This window comes from Hemiscyllium ocellatum, chromosome 24, assembly GCF_020745735.1.
Source record: "Hemiscyllium ocellatum isolate sHemOce1 chromosome 24, sHemOce1.pat.X.cur, whole genome shotgun sequence".
NCBI lineage: Eukaryota > Metazoa > Chordata > Chondrichthyes > Orectolobiformes > Hemiscylliidae > Hemiscyllium > Hemiscyllium ocellatum.
Window position 1 is genome coordinate 47,258,009 of NC_083424.1, and position 15,347 is coordinate 47,273,355.

The 15,347-nt window shown below is 41.0% G+C and overlaps 1 protein-coding gene across 5 annotated transcripts in view; it reads right to left on the reverse strand.

Moving 5' to 3' along the window:
- The window catches only part of LOC132827185 (oxysterol-binding protein 2-like), a 345,989-nt gene that overhangs the window by 14,910 nt on the left and 315,732 nt on the right, over window positions 1–15,347 (reverse strand). For all 5 annotated transcript variants that reach the window (XM_060843759.1, XM_060843758.1, XM_060843757.1 and 2 more), the window contains 3 exons: window positions 14,656–14,901; window positions 4,767–4,887; window positions 2,622–2,725 (listed from right to left, as the gene is read on the reverse strand). In XM_060843759.1, the coding sequence (XP_060699742.1) occupies window positions 2,622–2,725; window positions 4,767–4,887; window positions 14,656–14,901 (471 nt within the window). The remainder of the gene's footprint in view (window positions 1–2,621; window positions 2,726–4,766; window positions 4,888–14,655; window positions 14,902–15,347) is intronic.

Here is a 15,347-nt window from a genome sequence, read left to right on the forward strand (position 1 = left end):
CTAGTGTAGGTACAGCCACAGTGCTGTTTGTGAGCGAGTCTCTGAATTTGACCCAACAACAGTGAAGGCATGTATAACAAGTGAATTAGGAGAAACAGGTCATTTTCCCTACTAGCCTACTCTGCTATTCTATTCAATGAAATCATGGCTGATCTAATTGTGGTTCAACTCTACATTCCAACCTACCCCAATAACTCTGGACTAATCAGGAAGTTAATTTACCTCTGCTGTAAAGTGCTCAATAACCTCACTACCATTCTTTGTAGCAGAATTCCAAAGACACTCAACTCTTAGAGAAAAATATCACCTGCAAATTCTCCTCTTAAGTGGGAGGCCCATTATTTTTAAATTGTGCCCTCTCGTTCTAGTCTCTCCCACAAGAGGAGACATCCTTTCAGCATCCGCCCTGTCAAGTCTTGAACTGTAAGACAGTTCCAAAATAAGACGGTGTTCGTTTGCTGCCCTTGTTTTTCAGGTGGAAAACATTCTCAAACATTGTGACAGCGTTCAACAAAATTTGCCACTCCTCAGATACTGACACAGCTCGTCAATATACAGAAAGATAACATACAGACTTGGGCTGTTAAGTTGTACAATGTTGTACAAAGTACCACCCAAGAGCCAGGTAATGTTGTCAGGGTCCATAGCCTTTACAGCATCTAATGGCTTCAGCCATGTTGCGATAACATGTCGAGAGGTTCGAATTGGTTTAACTGGCAAATGTGATGTTGGGGATCTCGGGAACAAGGCCAGATAGATGATCCATTTAGCATTTCTGGCTGTAAAAGTTCACCAATTCTTTAGCCAGGTCTTTTGCACTCATGTGCAAAGCTCCCCCATCACTGAACCTTCTACTTGGGCTAATTGTTCAATTCAGGATGGCAGAATTTTAATACAATGTTTGGTTGAGAGATCTCTTGGTTTTGCATTCTGCTTTGGCTGTTTAGAGTGCATGTAATCCTGTGCTGTATCTTATCCAGGTTGATCTGGGTGTATTTGATGCTGCTCTGAGCATGCCTTCCTGCACTCTTTGTTGAGCCAAGCTTGATGGTAATGGTAGAGTGAAGGGTATGTTCTTTAGGATACAGATGGTAGTCAGCTACTGTTACGGACCAGGCCAGACCCCCTCAAAATATTTTAAGAAGGTAGTCTACCCCCTAACTTTTTCTTATTTTAAAGGCAGATGTGGATATTCCAGGTGTGATGCAACTGGTCAAACCACTCAGCTTTAAACAAAATATAAATTTATTTAAACACTACAGTTGAAACACGAACAAAAGAAAACTGAATTTAGAATAACATCTATTGGAAATCTTAACTGACCCGGCACAGCAGTGTACTTAAGGAGCTGTTCCAATTCCCATCAACATACTCCTTGGCAATAGGTAAAATCAAACACAGGTTCGTACAGGCAGGAGATTTCAGAGAGAAAAGTGAGTCAAGAATCATCTGCTGAAGCTTGACATCTTTATCTGGACTGCAACAGTTTCTCTGCTACAGCTAAACCAGCAGCTTCTCACTGTTACAACTAAACCAAACTAGAAAAAAAAAACTGAACTGAGAGAACTGGCCACTTCTTGACATTGTTAAAGTAGACATTTCGGCATCTCTGCCTTTACGATGTGTCTTGAGAAAAACAATGACAAAATAACCATTTAAGTGACAGCATCATCACAGCTATAACTCTACTGCTGGGGATGGTCCACTACACTTATTATCCGAGTGCAGTCAATTTAGCAGTGATAGTGACAGACAACATGCTGAGGGTTACTTTCAGTGTGGAGAGGAACGTCCTTTCCAGAAGAATTGTATTGGAGGGCTGGGAGGGGTGTGTTCTGTCACTCCTACCCATATCACCACAGCCAGATGTATTTGTTACGCAATCAACCACTCTTATTGATGGGCATTGAGGTCCCCAATCAGAATATGTTCTAAGATTTTGGTAGCCTCAGTGCTTCTTGTAAGCGATGGACAACTATCCTAATTTTAGTACCAATCTCCAAATGTTAGAAGGACTCTATAGAGTCGCTTGGGCAATGTGTGCTTTTGTTGTCCCTCTGAAATGGCCAACTATGCCCAGTTTCATTCTTTTTGTACTTCTCTGCAGTGGGTTGATACCACTGAGTGAATTGCATTCACAAGGTAGATAAGAATCAACCACATTGGTGTGGATCTGAAGTTAAACGTAGGCTAGACCAGGTAAGGGCTGCAGATTCCCATCCTTTTTGGAGAGTGAGCCAGATGGAGTTGGACAATCTGGTAATTTCTTGATCATTAACAAGACTACCTTTCATTTGAGATTTATGAATTAATTGAAGTTAAATTTCCCCCTTTGATCTCTTGCCTTCGGACAATGGCCTGGCTCTCTGGATTACTCATCTGAACCATTACCACAACATTGCTTTTCTACCTGCAATAGGATCGATTTCTCCTGCCTTTTCCCATTTCCATGGTTCATTAATGGATGCACACAGAGGAAGTCTGATGATGACCCACTACTTTCCTAGGTCCAATGACCGTTTCTGTAGTGACTTCAACTTCCTCACATTTAACTCAATGAAATCAATTTCTGTTTTGAGCCACAAGAGATTTTAAAAGTGTTTAACGCTGCTCAATCTGACCTGGTCAATCCATAGCTTGCCCACGATGATGTTGTGCACTGTGGAAGTGACCTTCCTCCACATATAGTGGTGACCCCCAGAGTGGAACTGTAAGTGAATAGCACCTGTAGACAACAAGAGGTAGCTGGAATCATTACAGACAGGAAACAGGTCTCCTTTCATTTGAGGATAATTCATACATTCTAACCTCCATTGTACCAGACTGATGGCGGAGAACCTTAGTCAAGTGTTCAGACAGGAGCGAGGTCTGGCTCCCTGACAATGCAGCCAGCCTACTTGCTTAAACATCAGTGAGGATGATCGGACACTAGCCACAGAACAGTCCCAGGGTGTTATTTGACTTTTTGCAAGAGTTAAATTGTGTTTGACTGAGAAAATGAGGGAGAGTGGATGTAAAACAGGTTTCAAAATGAAAAACATCTTGAGATGTATTAATCCAGATGCAGCAAGACAATTAGAATAACACTAAAATTACAGAATACAAACTTCTGACAGCTAATTATCCTGCAACGTTAGCTCAACTTTCCATTTTCACAGCTGTGATTTGATCCACTGAATGCTTTCAACATTTCCTGGGTTTGTTAAACATTAACAAATGCTGACCGCAAGTTTCCCGCTGAGCTGGAAGGTTTGTTTTCAGCCGTTTTGTGACCATACTAGTATGGTTATCCAGTATGGGGATGAAACATCTGAAAACAAACCTTCCAGCTCAGCGAGCAAACTTACATCCAGAACCTCAACCTGAGCTACAAATCTTCTCAAAATTCATTAAGTGAATGTTTTTGTGCAGGGTGGAGGGCAGGCAGGAATGATTTTTGGTGTAAATTCCAATGAGGGCCGAATGCAACAGCTAACTTCACTTGTTTATTTACAAGCTGCAAATAACACATTGTACCTTCTCCTCTTTTAAAGCAGGGTCCATTTTTCTCATTTTCAGACCACAGTACAAATAAAAGAACGTGATATTTTGCAAGCTAGTCAATTTTCAACCAGTAAAAGGATTGAAGAGTGTTTGGGTGAATAGGAGATACCCTGGGGATGATTAGAATATCCAGGAGACAAGTAAGAGATATCCAGAGAAACTCTCCACTCCACACAAGGATCTGCATCCCACATAGTACGATGAAAAGGATTGTTGACAAAGCAATCATGCAATTTTTATTTTCCAGGACAGTGGGCAACACAGTGGCTCAAAGGGGCAGCACGGTGGGTTCAATTCCCACCTCGGGCAACTGACTGTGCGGAGTTTGCACATTCTCCCCGTGTCTGCGTGGGTTTCGTCCGGGTGCGTGGGTTTCCTCTCACTGTCCAATGATGTGCAGGTTAGGTGAATTGGACATGCTAAGTTGCCCGTGTTAGGTGGATTAGTCAGGGTAAATATAGGATAGGGGAGTGGGTTTCTCTTCGGCAGGTCAGTGTGGACTATTTCCACACTGTCGGTAATCTAAAAAATACAGCTTGCCAGACTGGGAGTGTGGCAAGTTGGAGCAGCACTAAATAATTGTTTTGCGTTGAAAGTATTTCAGAGACCTGAATGATTAGGATTAGAGGAAACAAAAAGACAAGTTTTAATTTTCTGTGGCTGCAGGCAAAAGTGTGGGACAAATGGAAGAGGAGCTTTTCTGCAGAGAGCAAACTCTCTAGTGAGAGGGGGGGGCAATGGTTTGATACTCAGACCTTTGTCCTGACTGCTAATCATGATTAGCAATCTGCGGCCTACACTCAACTCAGTGGCAGATGCCGCGTGTTTGGAAGGCTTTTTGGTAATTTTGTGACAAGCTTTTTAAACCAAGTCCTTCGTATTGTAAGAGAATAGCTTTCCCCAGCAGGGTCTCACATGGGCAGAGAACACTGAAAATCGCCTTCTTGATAGAAACAAAATAGAATGGTTACCATTTCATGAGAATTTGCCAAGCACAGCCCAATTTAACAGGAATGCTGATCCTTGATCATATTCACTCCCTAGCAGAAGAGCTATAACTAAGAAAATTTCACCGACAAACAGAGATCTCTCATTAAGTCTAATAAAACCTTGAGATGTGCTTCTGCGAGGGAGACAATTCTTTTAATGCAAACAGTGCCCCTCAGTAATCCCACTCTTCCTGCTTGGAGAAATATAATAGACTGCATTGGAGAGACCCTTACCTAGAGGCATGATGGAGAGGTACTTCCCACGGAATTTGCTAGCGATGGTGATTTCCTGCCATAGAGTCCAGCCGTATTTCGAATAAACATGGTGGGCAGCAGCAGGGGGATGGTGGCTCACCTGCAAACAGGAGACACATATACACCTGGGTCAGGTCAGGAACAGACACGACAGGATCATAAGCAGATTGTTCAGAGTTACACCACCTTAACCTGCAGAGATAGAGAAGCAGGAAACAGCTACAGCACTGAAAACTATGGGGCAAATTAAACCTATTGGACCCTTTGGGAATCTGATGAGCTCAATACAATGCTGGATTTCCACTCTCGTCTGTTTTAATTTCCATTGAACTCAGTGACGTGTAGTGTTCGGCAGGAAATAAAACTATGTTCCACCCTGTCCCTTTGGAATTCCTGTCCAGTGAGTTAGTTTATAAAAGGTTCCCTGTTGATTTTAAGACCAGCAGGATTTTGACAAGCAATACCTTTAATGTGAGAGATATAGTAACAGAGTCACAGAGCTGTAAAGTACGGAAACAGACCCTTTGGACCAACTTGTTCAGGCTGACCGATATCAGAAACTAATTTAGTCCCATTGCCAGAATTTGGCCTATCTTCCTCTAAACCTTTCCTGTTCATGTATATAACCAGATGACTTTTAAATGCTGTAATGGTACCAGCCTCCATTCCCTTCTTGGCAGCTCATTTTATACAGGCACGAACCTCTGCGTGAAAAAGTTGTCTCTTAAGTTCCTTTTAAATCTTGACCCTCTCACCTTAAACCTATTCCCTCGATTTGGACTCTCTTACTCTGGGGAAAAGACCTTGGCTTTTCATCCTATCCATCCCATCATGGCTTTATAAACTTCTATGGTCACTCCTCAGCCTCTGACTCTCCAGGGAAAGTAGCCCAAGCCTTTCAGGCTCTCCCTATAGCTCAAACCCTTCAACCCTGGCAAAATACTTGTAAATCTTTTCTCAACCCTTTCAAGTTTCACAACATCTTTCCTATAGCATGGAGACCAGAATTGAATGCAGTATTCCAAAAGTGGCCCAAACAATGTAATGTACAGCCGCAACATGACCTCTCCTCATTCCTGATGAAGGGCTCTGGCCCGAAACGTCGAATTTCCTGTTCCTTGGATGCTGCCTGACCTGCTGTGCTTTAACCAGCAACACACTTTCAGCTCTGATCTCCAGCATCTGCAGACCTCACTTTTTACTCTCAACTCCTATACTCAATGCTCTTACCAATAGAGGCAAGTGTACTAAAGCTTTCTTCACTACCCTGTCCACCTGTGACTCTACTTTCAAGGAACAATGAACTTGCACCCCAAGGTCTCTTTACTCGACAACACGTTCTAGAACCTTACTATTATGGGTATAAGTTTTGCCCTGATTTGCCTTACCGAAATATAAAACCTCTCATTTATCTAAGTTAAACTCCATGTCATGCTGACGAATGAAAATCCTTCCATTTTATAACAAGGCTCACAATCGAACATTCCTAAAAGGTCAGGCAGGGGATGAGATGGGACATAGTAAAACTCCTTTGTGCTTTTGTTTAACTCCAATGCCTTTTTTCCTGGAGATTTTAGATAGTGCTATGTTTTCACTCATTGCTTTGTCAGTAAAGTTTACGGCCTCACTGAATACGTGCAAGTGGCTTGTGATACATCGACCCGAGAGAACTGCGCCCTAAAACCAGCTGTATTGAATGCAATAGTACGGGACAGCAGGGAATCTCAGGAAGAAACAGTGAAGCACTAGCGATAGAAAAAAACTCAATGCACTGGAAATGGAAAGAGAGCGAGCGAGCAAGAGATGGCAATGGAAAGAGCGAGCGAGAGAAAAGAGAGGTGGAGATACAAATGCAGAAAGGGCAAAAGATGGAGGGATAGGCAGAAAGAGGCATATTGGAAGAAGCAGCACTTAGGGATTGCAAGAAAATAAACAATGAGCAACTGGGGTCAAATGATTTGAGATGGAGGGAGGGACACACTGAGGATTGGAGTTGGAATAAAAGAGTGAAAAACTGGAATTGGAGGAATGGATAGATAGAGCTACTAAAATTTAATGGATGGACTACAAAAGGAATGGAAGAGTTAACTGTAACTTGATAGAATAGAAATAGAAGATATGTTTATGATACTCACAAGCTGGGGAGCTACATTCTTTGATAAAACTAGAGGGAACTTACCCCATTTAATGAGAAAGATATGTTGGTTAAATTGTGATGAAGAAGATGCCTTTGTATTTTGAAATTTACTAATCCAAAATAACCTAAATGAGAAAATACATTCTAATTTGTGCATGAACACTGAGTACTCAAAGATGCATATTCATTAGCTGTACTCATTGGTGACAGTAATTATATGCTTTTCAATAGGATCTTATTTATAGATATGAAGATTCTGATTGCAACTTTCAGTGAAATGGTGCAGTAGGGAATATACATGACCAGTTTCTTAATACTCAGAGGTTAGCAGCCTATTTAGCCCCGCAGATCTATGTAATAACTAGGTCAATTAACAATTTGAAAACAGTCCCATTATTTTGATCATTTAGTAACTGATGGGAAAACGGAGGTGGATTTATTGGTCATCCCTTTGTCAGTGTTTGGAAAATGTAACCTCAAGTCCCCTACTAATTGGAGCAGTGGCTGAGTTACTGTCCTCTTACCTTGAGTCGCAGTCGAGTTGCAGCAGACATTTCTGATGAATTTCTCTTCTGTTACTGACCATATGGATCTCACATGAACACATATGGGTAGGCCCAGTGCAACACCTTGCAAGCAAGGACTGGCCCCACAAAATTAGTGCAAGATATAACACAGCTTGTGTGGAGTTATCTGAAATGGTGATGGTTTTCTAAAATAGACTGAATAGAAGATTTTTTTGGTACGCGTACAAGTTAGAACTGGTTTGGGAATGCAAGGTGTGAGACTGTGTGCTTGAAATATAGGAGCTCTCTCATATCCTGGATAGTAACTGCCCTTAAAATGTTTGATCACAACATTTTCAAATAAAAGTTACACAAAAATGTGTCCAATTATTCCAAGAAGATCCATCTCCTTCTCTCAGGTATGTATCAGACTGTACTGTCAATATTGAAAGAATTATTATTAAAAATCTGTATTTAGAATCACAGGACTGACTTATAATCAAGATTGACTAATTCCAGTATTGTTTAAAATAATATCTAAACACATCTCTCAGATACATCGTAGTGACTTCCACTGAAATAGTCAACTGTTATTGCAGATAAATATGACAGGCGTTTTACGCAGTCCAAAGACCTATTCAAAGCAATGAGATAGATGAGATTTTTGGCGACTTAAACTGTTGAAGGAATGTTTATCAGGACACTAGGACAACTTTCTGGCCTTTTTTAAATGATGTCATGGATTTCTGTTTTCCACCTGGCCTAATGGAATAGGTAAGCAGTGCCTCAATTTAATATCGGGGATGGTGTCTGTCACAAAGCTAGTCCCTGCTTTTTCTATAAGCTATTCCTTGGCTCAAGGATATTTTTCAGTGGGGCAATAAACCGGGCCGGACTCCGAACAGTTTGGTTTGGTACAGAGATTAAAAGAATTTTGAGGCCTTTTGTTTATATGTAAACAGATGAGACTTCAGGCCAAAGTGGTCATGCTTTAAAGGTGACTTGTATAAAGAAAGGGGAGTGGTCAGCTCTCTAGCTAGCTGAGCTGATCCAAGCAGTTTTAGTTTAGTCTTGAACTAGAAAGTTCCAACAGGGAACCGTGTGGAAACTGTCTCTCTCTTTCTGACTTCAACTTCAAACTGTGTGCATGTGTTCCATTTACATTGGTTTTTAAAGTGAGTTTGGCTATTGGGACTGTTGGGAACAGCATAATTAAGTCTAGCTGGATAGGTTGAGTTCTAGAGTTTCTTTATTCTGGTCTTTGTGTTTCATTGTGTAATTTTGTGAATAAATGTTTTTGAGGAGAAAGTGAGGACTGCAGATGCTGGAGATCAGAGCTGAAAATGTGTTGCTGGAAAAGTGCAGCAGGTCAGGCAGCATCCAAGGAACAGGAAATTTGACATTTCGGGCATAATCATCATCAGGGCCTAGTTATCTTACTCCGGGTAATGTTCACTGTGCACTTACTGAAACAAATTGCAAAGTTAGGCCTAGGATTGCCTGCTTAAGAGTGTTTTGAGTGGTCTGGCCTAGTTCATAACATGTCACTCTCACAGTGAAATGTCCCTCTGGAGTACATATCTCTGAATGGTTGGCAACATTTTAGTTACTGAAGCATTGTAATAAGTTCATGAAACTCAGGTGAAGAGACAAATTCATAGTTAAAGAGCAGGTGAGATGTTGTAGTTTAGTGACATCATGTTTTGCATTCTAATTGCTTGCAGATTGTAAAAGGAAGGGAAGACTGAAGAAAGCAGGGAGATCCATAATTGTGATTGTGGGAAATATTGTGGTAGAAGGAGAGGGCCCAGTTTACCAAAACCAGGAATCATAAACAGGACCATGAGATTTAGGAGATCAGTAAGTTATTCATCTCATTGAGGCTGATTCATTCATTAGGATCATGGCTGATCCGATTGTCTGCAACTCCACTTTCCTGCCGTATCCTCATAACCCTCACCTGACTCAAAAATCTGTCTGTCTCAACCTAGAATATACTTAATGATTCAGCCTTGACAATCTTCTATGGTAAAACAATTCCACTGATTCATTATGCTTACTAGAAAAAGAAATCCTCGTCTGTCTTAAATGTGCTACTTCCTTACTCAAAGATTATGCCCTCTAATCCTAGATTCTTCCACAAAGGAAAACAACATCTACCCTGTCAAGGCCACTACGAATCTTACATGTTTCAATAAGACCTCCCTGCACTCTTCGAATTTCCATCTGTGGTTTGACTAGTGGCTAGTACAACTTTAGCAAGATCTCCCTACCTTTATGCTCCATTCCCTTTGAAATTAGGGACAAGAATTAGAAATAAGCTCAACAGTCTATTTCCTTCCCAATTACCTGCTGAACCTGCATGCTAGCTTTGTGTGATTTATGCACAAGGACATCTTAATCTCTCTGTACTGTAGCTTTCTGCAATCTCTTCCCATTCAATAATATTCGTTGTTTCTATCTCCAAAGCGCATAACTTTATATTTGATTAAATTGTATTCTGTCAATTTAACTATTCACTTAACCTGTAGACTCCTCCTGTCCTCCTTAATACTTGCCTTCCCACTTATTTCTGCTTCATCTCCAGATGTTGCAATAGTAGATTCACTTTTCTCTTTCAAGTTGTTAAAATATTATTGTAAATAACTGTAGCCCAGCATTGATCCCTGTGGCACTCCATCAGGAACAGGTTACCATCCTGAAAACTCCTCGACAATCTTTGTTTTCTATTAGTTAGCCAATTCTCTATCTATGATATTACACTGTCCCAGACACAACGTGCCTTTATGTCACCAAGTTGCGTTTTGTCTGGCACCTTATTGAATGCCTTTTAGATATCCAAATATATGACAAAGAATTTGTTAGACATGATTTCCCCTTCATGAAGCCATGCTGATCTTGATTTTATGTATTCCCAAATATTCCCCTGTTACATCCTTTATAACAGACTCTAACATTTTCCCAGGATGGATGTTAAGCCAACTTGTCCACAGTTACCTGACTTTTGTCTCCTTTTTTCACTAAGGAAGCTATCACATTGGCAGTTTTCCAACCTTCCAGCATTTTTCCCAAACTGCAAGAACTTGGAAGATCACAATCAGTGCATTATCTCTGTAGCTACTTCATTCATAATTCTATGATGCAGCCTATTAGGTCCAGGGGATGTATTTAATCCCATTAGTTTTCCTAGTACTTTGTCAATAGTTATTGTGTTTATTTCCTTGCTCCCCCCACCACCCACTTCAGCCACTGATCATTCAGCCATTGATCATTTAGCCATTGATCATTTAGTATTTTTGGGATATTATTAATCTCTGCTAACATGGAGACTGATGCAAAGTACCAACTTGACTCCTCTGCCTTTCTTGATTTCCCATTACTATTTCCCCAGCATTGTTCTTTATGAAGCCTGTTTTTACTTTGATGTCTCCCTTCCTATAGCACATATTTAAAGAAGCTCTACCTGTTTGATTTTATATCTCTTGCTGGTTTGCCCTCAAAGTTAACATCCTCCCACTTTATTTTATTTGGCTATCTTTCATTATCTTTCCCAATCCTTTGATTTACCACTAATTTTTGCCATATTCTTTTTCATTTTGATATTATTCTTAACTTTCCCAGTTAACTAGTTGGTTTATCCCCTTCCTAGTTTCCTTCCTTCTCACTGGGATATATTTGTAAAATCATAAAATATTTTGTTAAATGTCTTTCATTGTTCTTCAACCTACTTTTCTGCTAAATTTCTTCCTCAGTTCATTCCAGCCAACTCAGCCTTTTAGGTTTAGCCGAGATGTTTCCAAACTAACTTTCTCACTCTCAAACTGAATGCTAAGTTCTACAACGTTATGGTCACTACTCCCTCGGAAATCTCATGCTCTGAGAACATTTGTTAAAGCTGCGCGATTACAGATTGCCAGATCCAAAATAGCTGACCCATTGTTGGATACAACAAAACTATTCCAGCAAACTGTCCCAAATTCAGGTGTGTGAATTCTTCCTCATGGCTAATTTGGCCAATTGATTTTCCCAGTCAACATATTGATTAAAGTATTGCCATTTCTACATGCCCTCATTATCTCCCAACTTATTCTCTGAAACAGTATAACTATTGTTAGGTGGCCTTTAAACTATGTCATCAGCACCTTCTTCATCTTTTGATTTCTCACCTCTAAACCATATGGATTCTGTATAATCCAATCCAACAAAGATACACTACAACACTTCCTTTTTACCCAACATTTTGTATGGTTGCATACCTTTGAATATTTAGCTTCTAGCTTTGATCTCATAACCTCATCTCCATATTGGCTATAAGATCATACGCATTAAAGTCTATTCGTACCATTGATTAATTTTCTTATGAACACCATGTACATTTATGAGTTACTAATTTTGACTTTTTACTACTTTTTAAATGTTTGTCCCTTGTCCCTTCCCGTACCACATTGGGCATCATCATCAAAAGATTTGCGCTTAATGCTGCCACATCTTTTTGCTTTGTAAGCGCATGTATTCCCCCACTCCAGAATTGTCAGTTAATTTAAAGCCTTCTCTACAGCCCTAGACATTCTGTTTGACAAGACAAGGGAAGGTTGTCCCAAAGGGACAGCTCCCTTCATTCCCAGTACTGGTGCTAGTAACCAATGAACTGAAACCTATTCCTCCCACAGCAATTGTTCAACCCAATATTTAAACTCCATGGCTATGTTTACCCTGAGCCACTTAGCCCATGGCTCAAATAATATTACTTTAGAGGTTCTGCTTTCTAACTTAGCTTCAAATGGTTCAAACTCTTTCAGCAGAACCTCCTTTCTAGTTCACTGTCACTGGTACTAATGTAGACAACAACTGGATCTTTCTCCTCCCACTGTAAGCAAATCTTCAAGCATCCTTCAAGCAAACGTCCTTAACTCTGGCACTCATCAGACAATGCATCCTTCAGGACCCATATTCAAGGCTGCACAAACCAGTAGCTATCTCCCTAGTTATACTATTCCTTACCATGATTACATTTCTATTTCCTTTTCCCACTTGAATGACTCTCTAGATCAGGGTTCAGTGGTCAGTTTACTCAGTCATTCTGCAGTTCCCACTCTTCATGCACACAGCTTGTATCAATCTGCTAACTGTTGGACAACTGGAGAGACAGAGGATCATGGACAGCTGCCCCTGGGGAACCCTAAAATCCCAAGAAGAAATTCAGGAGTAACATCTTCACACAGAAAATGATGAAAATGTGATTATTTGCTACCACGAAATATTTTGGGTGCATGTATAGGTTTATTCAATAGGAATACAGATAAGTACATGACAGTGATGACAATACAAGGATGTCATTATATAATTAATGATGTAGGCTGGGAAAAGGCTCATATGGAACATAAGTATGGAACATGTTAGGGCCAAGTGTTCTGTTTCTACACTCTAAATTCATGTATTTCTTGATTCTGTCTGAAGCTCTTTAAACAATGCATTTCATCTAGTAATGGATCCATTTAGGACTAATTTCTTCCAGGAATTCTGCAGATGTGTAAAATGAGTAGGTCTTTAATCTCTTCCTTTAGCCTGGGCTTTACCAAAGGATATTCTGTAAAGTTGAATTTACAACTGAATGGCTAATCAGAACCTGTGACAGATGCGTCGGAATTGTAGAGTTACATCTTCATTAGGAAACAGGAATGGGCTGCACCTAATTCTGCTACTTCTTCCAGCCTCTATCCCAGCCTGTTCCTTATCCCAGTCCCAAGCCTCCAACTCGGCATCGCCTTCTTGACCTATCTATTGTCTTTCCCACCTATCCGCTCCACCCTCCTCTCTGACCTATCACCCTCTTCCCCCACTTTCATCTACCAACTGCATTCTCAGCTACTTTCCCCCCAGCCCCATCCCCCTCCCATTTATCTCTCAGCTTCCCCCCCCCCCCCCCCCAGCTCACACGTCTCATTCCTAATGAAAGGCTTACACCTGAAACGTCGATTCTCCTGCTCCTCGGATGCTGCCTGACCTGCTGTGCTTTTCCAGCACTAAACTCTGATCTTCAGCATCTGCGGTCCTCACTTTCTCCTTGTGACTCTGACTTTGGCTACTTGATTATCGTTCCTCTTTTTAATTATACACTTGAGAAGAGACCACAGGTGATTAGGCCCTACATGGTGGAAGGTGACCCTTAGTCTTCATGGAAGCCCACTGGAATGATGGCATAGAAACAGAGTGGAGCTTAAGGCTAGGAACAAAGGTATTTAGTAAAACCACTAGAGAAGGCAGTTAAAGTCATACTTTGGTTTGCGCTGGTTTTAGGAGCCGCTTACTAAAGTCTGGGATCAGGATCAGGAATGATGGTGACCAAATAGTGGAGGAAACCAAGTAAAAGAACACCTCTTTGGATACCTTTCATTTGGTTTTGTTTCTTTCCTCAGTTTCTACCTCCCTATCAAACATTGCTTAGGAGTTTGAGTGAGAGAGTGTCAGAGCCAACCCAATGCCGTCACACTGCCAACATTTCAGCAAGTTGTTACTGGATTGGTAAGGAATAATGGTTGATTTTTGTTCCTGAACCCAGAGCTATTAATGTTGCCGGCCCAGTCTCTGACTGCAACCATGCGTTTATTCCAGGATGGTGGAAGATGAACTAGATGGAGTTGGTTGTTGCTTTCTCAAGAAACACCTATTTTAACCAGGTCAAAAGATTGAATCTGGCACCTCCCTGAACCATATGGTTTAGCATTAAGCCAGGCAGCACACTGATCCTCCGGACTCCTAATGTCTTTCAAATAAATGGGGTGACACGGTGGCTCAGTGGCCCAGGTTCAATTCCATCCTTGGACCGTATGTGGAGTTTGCACGCTCTCCCCCTGTCTATGTGGGTTTCCTCCAAGTTTCCTCCCACAGTCCAAAGATTTGCAGGTTAGGTGGATTGACCATGCTAAATTGCCCAGTGTCCAAGGATATGCAGGCTGGTTGTATTGGCCATGGGAAATACAGGGTTACAGGGATAAATGGGGATGGATCTGCATGGGGTGATCTTGGTGTGGATAGGCCAAATGGCCTGCTTCCATACTGTGGGGATTCTATGATTTGAGAAAATCTGTTTGGAATTATGAAGCCTGTGTGGAAACGTGTCATCACACAAACACTGATTAATTTGATTGTCTGTAACTATGACACATTGTCTACACAAGGCTCAGCAATTAAGCCAGTGAGTAACAGCCCTCAGGAAACCCCTTACCTGCTCACACAGTGAGCGGAAGCCGCTCTCTTCTAGCCGGTCCAGCTCAAACGTCTCCCCAAGCAGAGGATTAAAAGGCTTGGCCGTGCGATGCGTAGTTGTTGAATAGGAAGACACAGAGAATGCAGCCACATAGCACATCTGCTCTGCAGGATTTTCACATCTAGCTGCCTTGTCTAATAATTCGTGATACTCCAAGTCTTCAGTTAGTCTCTGAAGCATTGATAAAGGCTCATTGAAGTTAACCTGGAATCAATGAGAACACAAGTTCAGTAAAATTAATAGTTATTTCAACTTTTAGAAGGTGCCTTTGCTTTGTGCATTTATTACGCTCTCTCGTTAAATGGAGGTATTGACCCTTTTCAAATAAAATGCATTTGCACATCAGTTAAGATAGCAGACAATAGAATTATAACACAGACATATTAATCACTCACATCATCACACCTCATCAGTTATAGGGTCTCACCAACAGCACCATGCAAATGAAAGATAGTGAATTTCTTCAAAGGTTCTCCCAATCACCAGCTGTAATTGCAACGTAATACAGGAGAAACGTCCGGTTTACACAAACTCGGCTAGGATTCTATTGATTTCCTGCCTGCATTATGCAGATCAAAATGATCGTTACAGAAATTCTTGGATAAGACCCCACGTCAATCTAGGAGATCTATTCCTCTAACGTAAGATAT